The 19412-nt window shown below is 41.9% G+C and overlaps 1 protein-coding gene across 5 annotated transcripts in view; it reads right to left on the minus strand.

The window, feature by feature from the left end:
• Nucleotides 1–1517: 1517 nt before the first annotated feature.
• Nucleotides 1518–19412, minus strand: part of NFATC2 (nuclear factor of activated T cells 2) — a 138213-nt gene continuing 120318 nt past the window's right edge. For all 5 annotated transcript variants that reach the window (XM_077929295.1, XM_028735215.2, XM_028735213.2 and 2 more), the window contains one exon: nucleotides 1518–9334. In XM_077929295.1, the coding sequence (XP_077785421.1) occupies nucleotides 9279–9334 (56 nt within the window). In that variant the 3' untranslated portion in view covers nucleotides 1518–9278. The remainder of the gene's footprint in view (nucleotides 9335–19412) is intronic.

A 19412-nucleotide genomic window follows, 5' to 3' on the forward strand; every position in this document is an offset into this window, starting at 1 on the left:
TCCAATGCAGGAACCACAGCTAATTATAATGCCTCAAAATCCTCCACAGTATATAAATCATATTCCTGTGATGTGGGGATCAACAGATAGACAACGGAAGCGGATCCTGGGATCCCTTATGACTGACTGCAAAGGGACTTCAAGGCTGGACCAAGTACAGTGGTACCTTGGGTTAAGAATTTAATTCGTTCTGGAGGTCTGTTCTTAACCTGAAACTGTTCTTAACCTGAAGCACCACTTTAGCTAATGGGGCCTCCCGCTGCCGCCATGCCACTGCCGCACAATTTCTGTTCTCATCCTGAAGCAAAGTTCCTAACCCGAAGTACTATTGCTGGGTTAGCAGAGTCTGTAACCTGAAGCGTCTGTAACCCGAGGTACCACTGTACTCCTCGGTGGTCCAAAGAGTTGACTATCCTTTCTATGTTTTAATATCCAAATGTGATTGGCAGCTATGATTTCCAGCCAGGGAAAGATTTTACCCTGGTTCTCCTTTTTATTTCCAGCCCATACGGACACAGATGTGTTTTTGCATTTGTTTGCTATTTTAAACCCAGTGCTTCCCCCTCTTTTGCATCATGCATTATCTCCCAACTGAGGATAACATTTTAAATGGACTCTAGCCCATAAATGCTTTTGTCATAATCAGCGTCTTAGCCTAACAAGTGTTACAAGGCTCTTTTATTGGTTTGGCTAAAAGACACTCATATTGCCACGTCTCTCAGATCCCCCAGCTGGCCAACATCACAAACTGAAAGCAGAGAATAAAGAGTAGAGATTGTAGTGTTTGTTGCCCAACAGTTCACTTTAGGAGGTGAGGTTGGCCGTTTAGGTCTACCACCTCTCATACCCTACTGCCATTCTGCAAAATTACCTGCTGACTAGGGAAGGTCCTAGGGACGCAGGTGGTGCTGTGGGTTAAACCATAGAGCCTAGGACTTGCCGATCAGAAGGTTGGCGGTTCGAATCCCCGTGACAGGGTGAGCTCCCATTGCTCGGTCCCTGCTCCTGCCCACCTAGCAGTTCGAAAGCACATCAAAGTGCAAGTAGATAAATAGGTACCACTCCAGCGGGATGGTAAAAGGCGTTTCCGTGAGCTGCTCTGGTTCGCCAGAAGCAGCTTAGTCATGCTGGCCACATGACCCGGAATCTATACGCCGGCTCCCTCAGCCAATAAAGCGAGATGAGTGCCGCAACCCCAGAGTCAGTCACAACTGGACCTAATGGTCAGGGGTCCCTTTACCTTTACCTTTAGGGAAGGTCCTAAACATGTCCCATTGGCTCCTGCTTCACAGGACATGTGTGGCTTGCGTTTGCCAACCTGATGTCCTCTAGATGTCTTGGACATCAGTTCCAGCCAGAGTACTTTAATTGGATCAGGCTGATGGTCATGTAAGCAGCAATTCGATCCTTGGAAAACCCGGCTGCAGCATTCTTGTTGAGGCTTCTCATATACGCCCTACATGTCTTCCCTCTGATTACACAAAAAGTATGAACGCATAAGAACACCACACATACAGTACTTGTTGCCCTTTGATTTATTGCTATACTATAATAATACAAGCTGTATAAAAATATTTTACAAAAAGCAAAATCACAATTAAATTGGAGATTAAAACATTACATGGGGGATATATCAAGATACAACCTCAGTTGTTGTTGTTTTAAAAAAGTTAAAACATTTTGAACAAGCAATTTTAGTTTAAAATATATATATATATATATCTGAGCAATTTAAAAGCTGCTTTCCCTTTAGGCGTCTTTTTGTTTTGCAGTAAATAATGTACAATGCTAGCTGCAAATATAGGCTGGATATTTTCTTTAGAGCACCTGGAAACACCCCAAAATTCATGTTATGATTGATTTCCATGAGAACGAAAGGGTCTTTCTTGCCCATGCTGAATTGCACCTTAAGAGTGTTTTCACCAGGTGTTTTTTTTCTTTTTGCTTAAACATGTATTTTAGTTTTTCAGTTTCTTGCGTGCAAATATTGTTGACAACCAGCAAAAAGATGGAAGAGAGCCGTCTTTTAACCAAATGTGCAATCTGATCGGCACAGTTCTTTCATTTGGTTTACAGATGTGGGAAATCGAAATCTTTGGTGTCGCTTCGGAAAAGCCCTGCCGGATCCCACCAAAGGGCTATCTAGTCTAACATCCTGTTTCCCACAGTGGCCAACCAGATGTTCCTGGGAAGCCAAGGACCAGGACACAGAGGCAAAAGCTCTCTCCCATTCTTGCTCCCTGCAGCTGGCATGTTGCCTCTCAACCTGATGGTTCCATAATCAATAATGGTCAGTAGGCTGGTGCCCCATTACAGGACGGTCTCAATATTTCGGCTTCCGAGAACATCCCTTATACATACAAGTAAGATTAACTGTGTTGTATTTTACTACTGAACGAAAGCAAGACTGATGCACTTTATATCTTGGTGCTCCATGCAGTTACACCTGACTTTCCAAATGGCAGGAGATGGTGGGCAATTAACTGAAGTTTTCTGGATCAGTTTTGGGACAAGCTGAGATGAACACACACAAATTAGTGCAAATAATAATAATAAATCAGTTAAATTCCATATCCATAGACTTCAGTCTGATGTAGCTTGGACCCAAACTCCTTCCCAACATTTAATAGCAACATTGTATGAGGGATGGCCAACTACTTCAGGAAAAGAACTGGAAGGCCGCTGATAATTAGTATATCATTAGTTAACTGCAGAAAACAATTGGCATATCGTTTTTCTGGAACATTAAAGGTGCCAAGTACTGTTGTTGCATATAATGTGCACAACCCAGAGATTGAAATACCTAAATTCAATTGAAAACAGGAGAACTTAAGTGCGGGTTGCACTCCACTGTGCTTACTATTTTGCAATGTATTTCTTCTGACAGTCTTTATCCTCACATGTTAAGAACCTGAGTTAATACTCTGAAACTCTTGGAAAATGTAGACTTTAAAAGCAAATGAATCTGTGCATCCTGTTGCTCTCTTCCTGTTTTCTGATCATTTAAGCTTTTCGCTGTTAGATTTATAGACATTCATCTCTGTAAGCATGAGGACAAGAAACTAATGTTTACAAATAAAAGCTAAGATTATCAAGACTCTCAGTCTCTTGCAGAACACACAAAAGAGCCTTGCCGGACATATTTGCCATATCAACAATATACCTGATCCTCTTTGGCCTATATGAGATTGTACAATAGCGACAGCACATTCATTTGACACTTCGTGCAATGCCCTGGAAACGCGAGAGATGCTGTTGTTTAATTGTTACATTCATTATGCACAAGCAAGTAGAAATGGATAAATAAACCTTATAAACTGGCTATGACATTATTTATTTGTCAACGAAACAGATAACTGTTCTTTGCATCTCTTATTCAGCAGTACTTATGTGAGGAAACTTTCAACCGAAACGTTCAATGGACAAATTGTTCCCAAGGTTGTATTTAAAATGTCAATAGCCATACAAAATGACAGGATCATAAACATACACGGACTTACACATCACACCAAAGAATCACTGAGGCAGCCTCCCCCAACCTGGTGCCCTCCAAATTTTTCGGACCACCCCTTCCTTCACACCAACTGCATTCACCGATACCAACTGTGCTTGCTTTTGAGTAAGAGAACTTATTTAAAGCTGTAGCTGAAGGAATGCAAACTGGAGAATTATAAATACCAGCATGGAGGAGTTGCATTATTTGTGGCAGTTAAGAAGCATAGTAGACTTTTTTCTTCTTCTTTAAAAGGATCGTATAGTACAAAATATATATATTTTCAAAAAATAATAATAATTGTGCTATCTAATTTCAAGAACTTTGAGATACAACATCAAAAAGCAGCATGTTTTTAATATAGTAACCTAGTGCTATCTTTGAAAATATTCTACATTTTAGAACGTGCTGTATTTTAACAAGAAGATGGAAAAGACACATCTTTACATGAGACACACAGTCAAGTAAGCATGAAGCCCCAATGATTTTGATTGATGGGTTAAGCATGCACTTAACTCTCTCTCTCTCTGAAATCAGTGGGTTTGTGTTGTCTATATGATGTACATCTTACGTGAATCTACTATCTAGCAAAAAGAAGAGAGAGAAAAGGTGCTTCGATTTGGCTACGTTGTACCCACAGGCAGTATTACCTGAGTGCAAACCATAACTATTCAACATTCTTTCTACCACTGTCATCACATCCAACGGACACTTTAACCTCAAAGCCACTAAAATTCAGGTGATCTCAAATTTTGTTCAATCTCACACATTAAAAATAGAAGAGAAGCCCCCCCCCCCCCCAAAAAAAGAGGGAGATAATTTGTAACCAAATTGTGAGCATTTAATGACAAATTATCTTCCTCTGCAATTTCTCCTCTGGCAATCTTTACTTCCAAAAGGCATTCAACAATGACAAAAGGCCCTTCCTAACATCTGCCGTCTCCGTAAATACCCGCCGACTGTTTAGATGTTAAGATGGATGGCTTCATTTTCTCTGTATTGTCTAATTTGGTGCAAAAGTTTACAGGAGCTCATCCTGTAATTTGCAGGCAAAGATGTGATAGGAAAGTGAGTTTAAAAAAACACACCAACACAACCCAAACACAGTGAGATGATCTTTTGAGTCGCAATATTTTGATTATACTTTAGCACAGTATAACATTGATGGAAAATGCATTACAGTTGTCAGCCTACAGACAATGCCTTGGGAGGACTTTTGGTACAATAGCAGGAAGGCACTGTAGTGAAACATTCAGATAACTGAGGAAAGAGAGAATTTCCTCATATGCAACCATGGCTGTCTTCCAGAGAAACTGAGAACAAATTACTCACACAAGGCAATTCACTTGCCCCAGGTGAACCTGATGTTACTTTGAAAATACACACACTCCACTGCCCCCAAAGCTTGTGTCAACATTGCAATCAATAATGCTGCAAAACTATTGCAAAAGGAAAAGAAATAATTTAGTACACGGAAGCTTTCAAAATTATTTATGCTACCTTAATGTATCCACTTATTTGATTAGAAAGAGAGATCTATACAGCTGCTTTGAAAAGGCACCCCTTGCTTTGGAAATACATATATACCTGGTTAAGGCTCTATTATTAGCAAGCAGGTGCTTGCAAAAATGTTCAAAAGCTGATGCAGTAGGATAGCTTGCCTTCATATAGCCATAAAAAAAATGTAGTCTACATACTACAGATATATGAAACTGTAACCCAGCAGGTAAGGAAGATATTAGAGGATTTAGCGGTACACCTCCCATTTATTTCATTGCAACTTGCAATGAAGCACTGAACGAAGCATATGGATCATTCTGAAATAATCTGTTGTGACTTCATCCCCATGGAAATTGGAGAAAAGAGAGCATAATTCACGTGTCTGTGCTTTTTAAAGCTCATGATGACACCTGATGGTTGCCTCAGCGTGTGTTAAAGCTCTGTATCTGTCACCTACCCTAGATTGATCCCTGTATGGATATTACCATACAGGATGTCCCTGATTTAGCAAGAAAGCAGATGCACCTCAGGATTGATCAGAGGTACCACAATGTGATTGATAACATGATGCATTACTGTCTTGTTGGGAGGAAGGGAAAAAACAGGAATGCAGCACAGCATTCCAAAATAGCCTATACTATAAGCTTCAGCACCTGCACAAACTCACATTGCCCCGCTCTTGAACAGAAATGCAAGTTCAGGGCATCATTCTCAATGAGCAATTTTAATTCAAATAGGTTGTCAGAGCCTGTGATCCACACACCAGAAGTCCTGTTCACCTATGTAATATGTGATGGGAATGGTGCTGAAATCATTTTGTTTCGCTTTACTTCTATTCTTTCTATTTTAAAAAATGCACTTTAGTCCCTTTATTGCGTAAGCCTCATCACAAGTCCACATAGTTCTCTTAGCTTATAAGAGTGTCCAAAAGCACTATAAATCTGCCACATGTTTGGTTTTCGTTTACTGCTGTTTTGATGTTTAAAGCCTTGCCCAATTTGCACCACTTTTTTTTTTTTTAAATGCATTCTATATTGGCTTGTCTGTACTGAGCCAAGATAAGCATTATATTTTAAAAGGCACTTCTTTTTAGGACAAATAACAGCAACCAAAGAATGGACAAAACAATTGGATGTTTTGTCTGGTACTTTACTTGGCATGAGAATGACCCCAAGGTATGATCTGAAATCCAGATATCCTGACAGGCTTCTGTGGATTTGCTGTTGAAATGAATATGAATTGTGATTGAGGACTGGCTCAAGATAGTCAGGTGAAAATGAAAACCAATTCACGTGCCAGAAACATCTGCCCTGCCCTCCAGTTGGGGCTGCCAGGTTGCAACCTTGGAGATTCTCCTTTTACTGGCACAATATGTTGCATAGCTTGTAACTACTCAGAACAGACCTGCTGAAATTAATGGGACTAAGTTAGTCCTGCCCATTAATTTTAATGGGCTTACTCTGAGTAAGACTAGCACTGATGACAACCCATTTTAATCATGTCATTATGCTTAGTGGATGTAAACAGTTGACAGGCATTTGGGTCCCACTGAGTTGTTGGTGTGGGGTTTTGAAATAAGTGAAGTAGTTTACTTTGGGGGCCCTTTTTCTCCCTTCTTCCTCAAAATAACAGACTCTTTATAACAGGCTTCCTCAACCTCAGCCCTCCAGATGTTTTTGGCCCACAACTCCCATGATCCCTAGCTAGCAGGACCAGTGGTCAGGGATGATGGGAATTGTAGTCTCAAAACATCTGGAGGGCCGAGGTTGAGGAAGCCTGGTTTAGAAAAATTTCCCTTAGCTACTTTCAGTGTTATAATGTGCCTTGCTAAACAAGATCAGCTTTAATGTCATTATGGCTTCTTAATGGAAACAGTGACGTCCCCCAAAGGCAGGGGAAAAAATGCAACAAGAGTTTATGTGCCCTCGTTTTTAAAAAAGAAATAAGATGGAATGCAAAACTCTCATCTAACTTTGTGTGGCCTTGGTAACTTTTGACTTGATCATCTGGTAGGGAGCTCTGCCAGAACAACACAACTCCTGGAATCTAGCACTCTTTGCCAACATTGCACAAACTTTAAAGACGCCCATGGCAGATGAACTGGTCCCACTTTCTTTGCTTGGTAGTGCAGACATCCCAAGAGGGAATCAGATCAACAGAATGGAGAGCAGGGAGCAAATACTGCTACAAATTCACCATCATTAATAAAGAGCTGGTGCAATGGGAAGGACTTGTTATAGCTCTGGGTCTGTAGGAACTCTTCCTGCGGCTACTAATTATTTTGGAGTGCCCAGTTGACACAGGGCGTTAGGACTTGTTTCCCTTCTGCCCAACATGTGTTGTGGGGCCAGGGCAGGGGACACAAACTGTGAGCCAGTACTTTAGCAGTAAGAGTACTAACTGTTTCAAGTATACTATTTGAAAGACTGCTTGAGTCAGTCTACACATCTGGGTACAGAGCTCCTGGGATTGAAGATAGGGAACTACATGTTTGAAGCCACCACACACACACACACACACACACACACACACTTGTGACAAGCTAGCATGTCAGGTAGAAGAATCTGCTCTCTGACTCTGACATGATACTTTTCCATAGGCAGGAAAACATTCTGGAGAAACATGCCAACATGCAACAACTTCCTGCTTCTCCATCTTCAGTCTGAAATGGTGCAGTTTTAGGAACTCTGCGCCGTGTTCTTTACCCAGATGTGTAGACTGACTCTTGAGTCCCCAATTCTGCTATACGGCAAGGTGGCCAAGAAGAGAGGCTGTTCCTCATTGCAACACAACCGTTAGAGAAAACAAGATCTCCACATTGAGAACATGTTAATCATTCTTGCTAGGAAATTTAAATATACTTCACTAAGGGGAAAACCACTTCTGTTGCAACATCGTTAAGAAGGATCCCTGAGTTTTCTGGGCGTTTTGAGAACTATCGCAATGAGCACCAAGAAACTGCACTTGATTTCAATAATTGGCAGCACAATACTATATGTAGCTACTCAGAAGTAAGTCCCAATTGAATGCAATGGGACTTACTCCCAGGTAACTCCCAAGATGGCAGCCTCAATTATTCAGTATCATATGTTTTCTGTAAATAAAAACTTGAAAGCGTAAAATCTTTTAGGGTTGCCTGCTCTTATGACTCTTATGAGAAAGCTTGAGATTTGATGAACTTGACAAGCCCGAGAAACAAAACATAATAGCACTTTCCAGTTTAAGTTGAGATGACTTTAAAAACATTCTGCTCTTTGTAGGGCTGAGAGGGAACCTAAAAACAACAACCCCTGTTTCAATTTTGCAGGGCCATCCATATAGTCAAATGCAGCACCTGATAAATTAATAGGAAACTGGAAGCACCACCAAGCCAAAGTTAACCACTGTAAGTTCCACCGATTTCAAAAATGAGTTTTAAGCAGATGCTGAAATCTCTTCTGTGAAATCTACAGGCCTTACCAAAAAACACAAAAAAACCCACAACTGAATTTTTGGCTGTACTATGCCTTAAGTTCATCTCTTTTCTAGTCCAAAGCAGTGAAAATGTGGCTTCAGTGCATCCCATGATCTGAGCAACAATGTGGTAAAGCCACAATCCAGAGAGCTGCTTTACAGCATCACAAAGCATTATGCCCACACTGCATGGTTTTCTTCCCCTTTTCCATTCAGCCCTTCTGAATTACACCGAAGCTCCTATGATACCGTGCAGAGTGATGCCTCGGTTTAAAAAAGAACAAAAATACATGATGCAAGCAGAGATCTGTTCCTTTATGTTTTTCTGCCTCACGCTGCCTATGCGTTATCTCATAATTAGTTCTGGCCATTAATTTCCTCCCTCCCCAAATCTGATAATTTTCTAGAAACATCACACTCTGTATTTTGCTGAGCGGGCGACTTTGCAATTCATCTGTTGTTCCCAGCACACGTAGAATTCTACTTTGCTTCAACACAGGCTTCTAGATTGATGTTCTCTTTTCGTTGCTGCTGAAGTTCTCTTTCCTCTGTGTGTAGTCATATTAATAGGTTGTGCCAAGCACATGCATTGCTACATGAGAACGACATGATCTTTGGACAAAAGGAAGAGTGTTCTTTTTGATGTTTACAGTGAGAGGTGCCGAGCTGCTTAGTCAAAGCTGTCAGTCTGAAGCCAGTGCATTGTTCCTGGTGTTGAACCGGTGCCTTGAGATGATCAGTTAAGGAAGCAGGAGGCTGACGGGGCAGGAGAAGAATCTAAGAGGTCAGGTACGGAAGCATTCAGTAAAAGTTGTCGCGCAAATCTCTTCTTCTATGTTTGACTCCTGGCAGGGAGTCCAGAAAACTCTTTCCTGATAATTTCGTTAACTGTGAAGGAAAAGAGGAAGGGGGGGAAAAGGTGTTACAATTAAAGGGAACAGTAAATGAAGTCACTAGTGTGATTTGCCATCAAAAGCAATGCAGAGACCCAGCATGGATGAGTGATTAAAAGACCTGAATTCGAATCATCACAGAGTCGTGAACCTCACCGGGACAGTCACTATTTCTCAGCCTAATCTACCATCTCAGGGTTGTTGTGAAGATAAAATGTAAATGTGTGTGTACACGCCGGCAGAAGTGGTTTGGTTTCTTTTGAGCAGCAATAAAAGCTTTGTAACACAGAGAGTAGGCCTTTATGCACTGGCTTAAAGAAAACCACCCCACAAAAAATGAGTTAGATAAAATCACTATAAATTGTTGTGGTGATTCGGAGGTTTAATTTGAAATCAAGCTGGATTTGAGTAAGTTGCTGCCTCTCGTAACTTCTCTCTCTTACATCATGGATGTTGGCGATTTGGATTTTAAAAGGGCAAAATAATACTCGAATTAGAGATGTCAAGAGATGCACAAGGGAATCTGTGCTTTAATGCTGATAAACATGGCTAAATCTTTGCAGATTTTTATATTACGGATGTATGTTTTGGATTACTTTATTAATAATATTGCTTAATACAAATTTGTCATGGCCTTTGGCTAGAACAATAAACTAATGAACTGGAAAAGTGGTGTGTGTGGCCAAACTCTCATTTAGCCTTGCTCTGTGTTCTTCTTGGCTGCTTTTGCCTAACTGGAATACCTCTTTAGCATCACCTCCGCCCCCAATCCTACAATGGGCATCAGACCCTTGCCATACATTATTCTGAGCTCTTTGGAGGGAGGGAAGGATACAAAATGGCAATGCAATGTAATAATGCATCTAAAAATATTTGCAGCATAATGCTATAGCTTCTCATTTTTACCCCCCGTTTTCTAACCTATACTCTGAGCTAAGAACAGGCAAAATTGACAGCTGTATATGTAGTTCTACCCAGCAGTAAAGTCTGTGCATCCTCACTGAAAATTGTGCCGGGCTCCTTTCTGGCTTGAGAAATTCCACTAGAATGGTGAGCCTCTCTTTGCAGCCTTAAGAACTTTTTAAAAAACCTTTTTGCAAGAAGAAGATGAGAACTAACATATTTTCTGGATAACAGGATTCTGAGACAATGATTGAAATCTGTGCTTTTTCTAAAGTTTCACAACCCCATGACTCCATGGCCAAAGGTATAAAAATACTATCCACAATTTCAATATTAAAAAATCCATCTCAACCAGTGTTTACAGAGTTCCACTGTCAAAACTGGCACTAGCCGTTTCATTTCAAAGAGGAGAATTAAAGCAGGCTTCCTGTTCCAAAACATTTATTTCCACAAACTGAGAACACAAACAGGGGATTTTGCACGTTTAGCTGGGCAATGTTTAGCTGGTGTCCAGGTGATGTTAGTGAATATGCACAAGTAACCACTATCAGGTAATGTGAACAGTAATTGATCGACTATGTATAGTTCACGTGGGGAATTATGCATATTGCCCAGGCAATGTACAAAAGCATCTCTGATCAATTCACATTCGTGGGCATATTACGATGATTTCTCATAATGAATGGGAAATGTACCCAATCCCCTATTGGTTTTGTCAGCCAGTATGTATTCTCCATGCCTCCATGTGCTTAAGCACAGCCTCCATAAAGCTCGCAGGAATAACCCCTCATCAAGGTCAAAATGATAGAACAAACAAAAAAATATCAAAGCAAGTACATATCCAACTAAAAACAAAGGATTTTAAAAATGGCAGCTCTAGGGAAAGGATTTTTTGGGGTAAAAGATAGAAGGGAAGGGTTGATCCCCACCCCGTGTGTGGCCCTGATCCAGAACACCTGTTGCTAATTCTTTTCAAAGAATGTTGGCATCCCAAACACGGTATTTAAAGATGTGTTTAGCATCACATATTTTTGTTGTTGTTGTTTAGTCGTTTAGTCGTGTCTGACTCTTTGTTAACCCAAAATCAATGACCACTTAAAGCCAGCCTAAACAAAGAATGTCTAGTATCTGAAGAGCACAGTGATGCTAGATTCAAAAAGGTCCCAAGGCAGGTTCAAGAGTGACTCCTCCTAAATCCTTAAACTCCATGCATGGATAACATGGCTAGGACAGCATCCTCTCTGGATCTCAGCGACCATGGGAAAGTATGTCTGAAGAGGCAATCTTTCAGATAATGCAGATCCTTTTAAAAAAAATAATTCTGCTGCTCCACTATTACCCAGGGTTTCAATTTCCCTTTGTTTTGGGCAATCCTGAAGTACTACCTCTGGGCATCTATACAACATTGGCTGACTGCAGTTCGGGCTCAGGTACTTAAACGTAGCTTAAACATAGCATGGGTGGCGCTGTTGTCTAAACCACTGAGCCTCTTGGGCTTGCCGATCGGAAGGTCGGCGGTTCGAATCCCTGTGATGGAATGAGCTCCCGTTGCTCTGTCCCAGCTTCTGTCAACCTAGCAGTTTGAAAGCACGCCAGTGCAAGTAGATAAATAGGTACCGCTGCAGTGGGAAGGTAAATGGCATTTTAACAGTTTAGTCATGCTGGCCACATGACTCACAAAGCTGTCTGTGGACAAACGGCGCCTCCCTCGGCCTGAAAGCGAAATAAGCGCCGCAACCCCATAGTCGCCTATGACTGGACTTAACCATCCAGGGCTCCTTTACCTTTTACTGAAATGTGCAGCATGATGCAACTGGCCAGGTTTCAGGCGGAAAAACTTAATGAACTCTCAGAATTATATTGATTAACAATTGTCCAATGTTCTTGACTAACATTCCAATTTATAGTGATTTTATTACAATTTTAGTACACGTTGGCTTTTGAATTTTGAGATTGTTAGATAAATGATTATCATGTTTTGTTTTGTTTTAATCTTTTGGGGGGGCAGTGAGAGGGGGCTGGGATATTCCACAGGATATCACGTTAGAGAGATTCCTCAACTACAACCACAGGATTGCAAAAATTACAGTGAAAAGATCTGTGAAGTCCAAGACACTGTGAGATTTTATCTTATGAACATAAGATACGTGTCTAAGATTGTTGCAGTCTTATACACGCTTGCTCCTAATAAAAACATCCTGCAACATAAAATTGTGCTGTGAATGTGCTCCAAACCTTTGGAGTGCAGTTCAATGCACATGCATGGAATCAGGCAGTACGTTTTTTTAATATTTGGACTTTCGGGAGCTGCTTGGTTTTCTGTAAATAATGAAGCCTGAAAGCACACTTGCTTCCCAGATCAGCTGCCCTTCTGGAGTGTTGCAATGTAAGGGAGCAGCCAGCGGGAGGTGAAATTGATCTAGTTTCACACGACCCAAAGGCTGACACTTAAAAAAATAATAATTAAAAAATTAAAAAAGCCTTCCTGTTTTCTCTACCCAGGAAATGAGAAGAGCAGATCTTCAATGGAAATTTTTCAGTCTCTTGAGCGCTAAAAATAGCAGTTAGGTAAAAAGAGGTGGGCATCAGCACTAATGAGGGAGTGGAGCTTCATTTCCTTTCTGTAAACAAGCAAGACTGAGCTGCGGGCTGGTTTATTTATCAACACATTTGTTCGCATAGTTAGGTATAGGAGAAGGAGGGGGGGGGGAGCTCTGCATTGTAGAGACATTTCCTTTTATTTAATGAAATCAACCTGTTTGGAAATGTGACATTTTTCCTGTTAGAAAGCACCAAGGCAGCCAAATAAGAAAAAGAAAGAAGTGTGTGTGTGTGTGTGTGTGTGTGTAGTGTAGTGTGTGCAGGGAAGAATGGCTGAATAGTGTTAACATTTTAAATGTGAGCAAGGAAAATCCCTGATGGATTAAAGAGCAAAATGACGTTAACCCTTTTTAAGCGTACTGAGGCAAGTGCTTCTAGGGATAGATAAATCCCAGTTCAGAGCTGTGCTGAACACATCTCATGGAAGAATCAGGTCTCATTTCTTTCACAGGTTTGCTGCCACACCTAGTTTCCTCTGGATTATGCCCACAAAATGCAAGTCAGCGCATAAGGTACGCATACCTCGCCCTCACCTGTGTCTGGTCTGTACCTCTTTCAGATGGAAATTTATATAACTGAATGTTCCTCCCATCCACCCCCTGCCAAAAGAAGTAAAATAAACATTCACAGAAAACGAGATGCCAGGGAGTATAGGGTTCTAGTCTGGCCTCCTTCCTGACATGGGAGTTCCCTGCAGGGTGATCTCTTTTTTCCCATCAAGGAACATTCTGCCACATGACAGAGGAAGCCTCAAACAATACTCTGAAGTGGTACAGGCCAGATACAGGTTTACTGCCTCGGGGAGAAGGAGCCCTGAGTCCCAATTCACAGCATTCAGTGCTGAATTCAGCATTTCACTTGGTGGCTGCGGGAGCTCTGCAAAGTTCTTGCCAGCTATGGAGACTGCCATCAGTAGTCCTGCACAAGGATTGCTGAAACTGGGGGACGCAAGTGTAGTACAGAGTGTGCCACTACCTGCATGTGGATGGCCTTTATACAAGTGCCTGAGCCATATGCTTTTGGTGCATAAGCCGGGATGGAGGAGGCTTCACTGGGGCCCCGACGGAGGAATTCAACCTGGCTGGGCCCTTCCTGATGGGCGGAGGGGGCTTTGGCAAATGGGGGTGTAGGCTGGGACTTGGGCTGTGTGGTGGGTGGAGCCAATTGTGGATCCACCCCTTGGATCCACCCCTCGCACATTTAAGCAGCCAGCACCCTGGGCTCGGCCGGTTTCTTCCTGCGACGGGCTTTCGGATCTCACTTCGGATTTCTCTTGCGCCTATTTGTGCCCCGATTTTCACAGGGCATTCCTGGAATTACACAGAACCCATACCGGCTTCTGATGTGATCCTGGAATGTCCTGTTTCTCCCCCCTCCAGTGCCAGCATGGAGGAGGAAGAGCAGGTGCTTGCAGTGGTGACACAAGTCAGTGGGCGGCCGCGAGACCAAGGCACAAAAAGATACACGTCTCGATTTTCATCAGAAGGGTGTTGGAAGGTAAGTGCTGCACAAATGAACTGTAATTTAAACACAACTGAAGCCACGTGAAGCACCACTAACGACCTTTGGCATGTGAGGCATCAAGTTTCAATCAGCATTTAAGCTCTTGCAGCTAAGACCAGAACTGAAGTCGCACCCCCTACTCTGATTTCAGCCATTTTTCAATTGCACCCATTTACACATGGGTCTTCCTGCCCCCAATGAGATCCCCCCCTCACATCAATGGAGAGGAGAGCTCCGTGCACCCTCTTTTGACATGAATGGTGAAGATGGCTTGTGCATTATGTGACTGCGTAAAGAGCTGACTGCACCAGGAGCAGCGCTGTGGACAACGAATATTCGAAAAGGATGGCAGCATCCTCTTTCCTGCACAAATGCAAATGCCGTTGTACTGCGTGCCCAATAAAGTGAAGCTGTTAAAAAGCAGGAATGCTTCCTAGCACAATACTTAAGATGTTTACTTGGAGGAAAGTCCTGCTGAATTCAACGGGTCTTATTTGCTAATAAGTGTGCTTAGGATTGCAGCCTGAAGCTGTCATCGCCTGCGCTCCAGCACTGAGGGTGCCTGCTGAAATAGCCCTTGCCTTGACAGCCAAACAACCAGCTTCTGCATATTGTGTCACTTTTGAGATTTTTTTTTTTGCAGTTCTCTTTGCAACAGTAATGCTCTCCAGTAACATGCAAAGTTAGTTAGTGAACGTTTCCAAGTTGCCCTCCATGGCAACTCTTAGCCCCCCAAAATGCGGGTTTTGGGTAGCACGACTGTTGCGTTTGCAATGGGTGCCATGCCACAGAGGTCACAAAACAGTGTGTGAGAGGCGCGGGGGGGGGGGGGAGGTGTCACTGAATTTTAGCGTCGCATGGGGCACCGCTGAGATTTGAGAGCCCAAAGTCCGCCACTGCAGCTCGGTGCTGCCCAGATACATGGAAACATCATTAAAGAAGCCACACTGATTTGACCTGCAACTTTGACAAGGGTATCTCCAGAGTATAGATGATTGGGTACAAACGGTTAATACTGTGTAGCATCACTCTAAATCAGGGTAATTTCTAGGCTCATTTCCCCAGAGCTATCCAAAAAATGTCAAGACCTCATAAGCCACACCAACTTTTTAAAGGTTTAAGCAACATCCTAAGCTTTGGCAATTGATCAGCAGCACACTTATCTTAAACTGCATGCCCGGATGCTTTTGAGTGGATGGTTGAACTTCCAACTGCATGCCAGTGAGCAAAAGACTAACAGGCTGCGCCCTGATGTAACAGAGCCTATACTGCACCATGTCCAATTGCTGGTTCATGATTAATGCTATGGAGCCAGCAAAAAATCCGAAGCTAGATTGGCAATGGGCTGAGCAATGCCGTACAGATACCAGGGTTTTTCAAATAAATAAATAATACAACGTAACTCATGCCACAAGCTTAGATTAATTTAATCAGTAGATCAATCAACTAAAGTTTGCTTGATTAATTGGCAGGAGCCAATTTTAATCGGCAACAACACATTTACAATTTGGTGGAGCTGCAAGTGAAGTCATTTTGAGGGCTATTTTTCATGCCTTATCATAAGAAAACCGAAAGAGAATGTCAGCGAGAGTGTTAATTGTGCCAATGAGTGGAATATTTTACTAAAGTATATAAGTAACATTCTAGTTCTTCCAGTATTTTGCATATAGGATCTACGGCAGCCATTTGGCAATCCAATGATTAAATTAGCAGTTGTTTAATTAACGAAACATCCTCTACTTGATTGAAAGTCTCCAAAGTCATATTTCCTTACACTTTCAAGTGCAATGGAGTGTGCAGCGTTGAGCATGCTGGAGAAACGCCTTAAATTAATTGTCAGTAATTTCATCTAGGCCCTTTTTGAACTAATTTTGAATGCATCCGGCAAGTCAAATATATGCTATTCATAGCAGGGGTGTGGAGCACATTGCTTTTAAAACCTGCCACAAGTTCATGTCATCACCCCTCCTGCCCAGTCCCCATATCACATGAAAGGGTAAACAACTGTTCCATATTCACTTTTTCCAATCCACTCATAATTTTTTATGTACTTTTGATGATTGTACAGCAGATATCTCAGGCTTATTATGACTCACTCTGCCTTTGCAGTGGAGGGGGAAAGGGGGAGATGATGGTAAAGAGTCCAAAAATTCCTGAGGACTGAATACCGCGCTTTGATTCTCGTAAATATCTAATAAAAATGTGCCCTCATTTAGTCAAATGGTTGGGACGGCATCCAAAAGATTAAGATAATCAGAGGTTTAGATAAAGGGGAGTGCTGTGTACACAGGATTACACTGTTGTGGACAACAGATTTTGAAAGAGTGCGCACCCAAGAACAGCCTGTATTACAGAGCAGAAGCATCGGCACACATCCCAGCTGGTGTGTTGTGCATGTGGCACGAGCCGATCCATGTAAACATGCACCATGCTCAGCAGCGTTTATGCATTTGCTTTGGCATCCTTATAAGAACTTGCATGAAAGTGGCCCCCCAACCTTTCTCACAGGCTCATATAAGATCAGTTAGGCCTGGTGAGCATTTAAGGTCCTCATTCCTACTTTGCAGGTTGCCATCTGATTGGATTTCACTTTGATTCTGACTTGATTTTAAGATGTATTTTAATTGATTGTTTGATTTTATAGTGATGTGTTATATATTTGATGTTAGCCGCCCTTAGCCCAGTTTTGGCCGGGGAGGACGGGGTATAAATCATCATCATCATCATCATCATCTTCTTCTTCTTCTAAACTAGCAATTTAACCATTGTTAGGTTAAACTATAACTAATGATGGGCAAATGTCTCAGTTCGATTTCTCTCCATTTCTCAATGTTCCATTTTCAATTTTCCATAAGGTAAAGGTAAAGGTAAAGGACCCTTGAGAGTTAAGTCCAGTCGCAGATGACTCTGGGGTTGAGGCGCTCATCTCGCTTTACAGGCCGAGGGACCCAGCGTTTGTCCGCAGACAGTTTTTCTGGGTCATGTGGCCAGCATGACTAAGCTGCTTCTGGAGAAACCAGAGGAGCACACGGAAACGCCGTTTACCTTCCCGCCGGAACAGTACCTATTTATCTACTTGCACTTTTTGGGGGCATGCTTTCAAACTGCTAGGTTGGCAGTAGCTGGGAACGAGCAATGGGAGCTCACTCTGTCGTGTGGATTCGAACTGCCGACCTTCCGATCGGCAAGCCCATGAGGCTCAGTGGTTTAGACACAGCGCCACCCGTGTCGCGTTCAATTTTCCATACTTCCACATAAATATTTGTATATATCTAAACTGCTCATGAAAATTCATCACGATTTTAGCATGTTTCTCCTAATATACGTATTTTTGTATGCAATTTCCCATAATACAATGCATTTTTGTTTGTTATTTTCACCAATGTAGGCATACTTTATCATATGCATTTTTGAAACACGTTACTGTATTAGTGAGCTGCATTGCTAAATCTGAAGAACTGCAGATTTCGAACGGTGGCTGTTTTTTCAGTTTGTGTGTTATTTCAGAAAGTGCTTATTAGCCAGGTTCACCTTTAAATGTGAGCTGATTTCTAACCCACCTCCAGCAACAGCTCTATCCATTTCAGCACCTCCCAACAGAACCATAAATGTGGCTTGTATTGCAACCAGCCAGCATGCCCTGAAGCTCTTGTGGCCTCTTCATCATTTATTGAAAGCAGAACAGGTTCATTAATACCACCCCAATTTAGTTGTGTGAATTTTGCTTAAAGACAGCATGGCAAATTTTAAATCTGTCGATTAAATTTGTCCCCTTCCCATTTTATCATTGAGGCTGAGATAAAAATGTAAGAAAACTCCTGTTGAATCAGACCAGCGGCCACTTAATCAAGTAGCTTGGTTTCCCACAGTGGCAAGGAGATGCCTCCAGGAAGCCCAAAACTAGGTCTTTCCTGCCTGTCCCCCTACAGAATGTTCAAATTCCAAAAATGAGGGGTGCCAAAAAGTCGTAACATGTCTTGGGAATTCAAAAGATATTTTGGTTTAATTCATGTAATTGAGTTTTGCTTGGCAAAACTGAACAGAGATCATTAACAATGATTGTGAAGTACTTGCAGTTATATTAATAATATTTTTAATTATTTTGATTACCATTTAGAATTACCTGACATTTTCAGAAGGTAAAATTAAAATTCTTTGGTTTTTCACAAGCAGTTTATGTGCTTCTTTCGTCACACGTAGACTTAGGAAGCTAATTGTTGTCCAATCACAAAAATGATAGCAAATTTGAATCGCTCACACCCAAAAACGTATTTTTGAGAACTGTCACTGAAGAAATTTGCAAAAATTACGTTTCACCCCTTAAAAAGCCATGTCCTATTCCCCCACCCCCACCCCAGCAGAAACCAGTACAGTGGTACCTCGGGTTACAGACACTTCAGGTTACATACGCTTCAGGTTACAGACTCCGCTAACCCAGAAAAAGTACCTTGGGTCAAGAACTTTGCTTCAGGATGAGAACAGAAATTGTGCGGTGGCGGCGCAGCGGCAGTGGGAGGCCCCATTAGCTAAAGTGGTACCTCAGGTTAAGAACAGTTTCAGGTTAAGAACGGACCTCCAGAACGAATTAAGTTCTTAACCGGAGGTACCAATGTATTCATTGAAATGCATACACTGTAAAGGGCATCTAGACTCACTGGCTTCCTCTTCTCTATACTAAATTTGGTGAAAAATAAATAAATTTGAAGATGGCTTAAAGATCTTTACAAATAAGATCATTTTTGGAAATGTCCTCTCTTGCCCCTTACCCTTTCTCTCCCCACCCCTGCCATTTTCCTCCCCTTTCCTGGTGCAAAACATGGTTCGATATTTAATGCATGCTTAAGCAGCCATGGTTAACCCAAACCATAGTTCCATTGTAAACCAAAGGTTGAAGGTCACAATAGAAGTGATGGCAGCAGCTATGCAATGCATCCACCCAGTTCATGCAAAAAGCAGGAGCGAGGTGTCCACTTTATATCTCAAAAAGGGATTTGCAGGTGAAGGGAACGGAATCTTCCCTCATCCCTCACCTTACTTCCAGTGCTTGAATTATAGGAGATAATTAT

This window comes from Podarcis muralis, chromosome 5 (assembly GCF_964188315.1).
Source record: "Podarcis muralis chromosome 5, rPodMur119.hap1.1, whole genome shotgun sequence".
NCBI lineage: Eukaryota > Metazoa > Chordata > Lepidosauria > Squamata > Lacertidae > Podarcis > Podarcis muralis.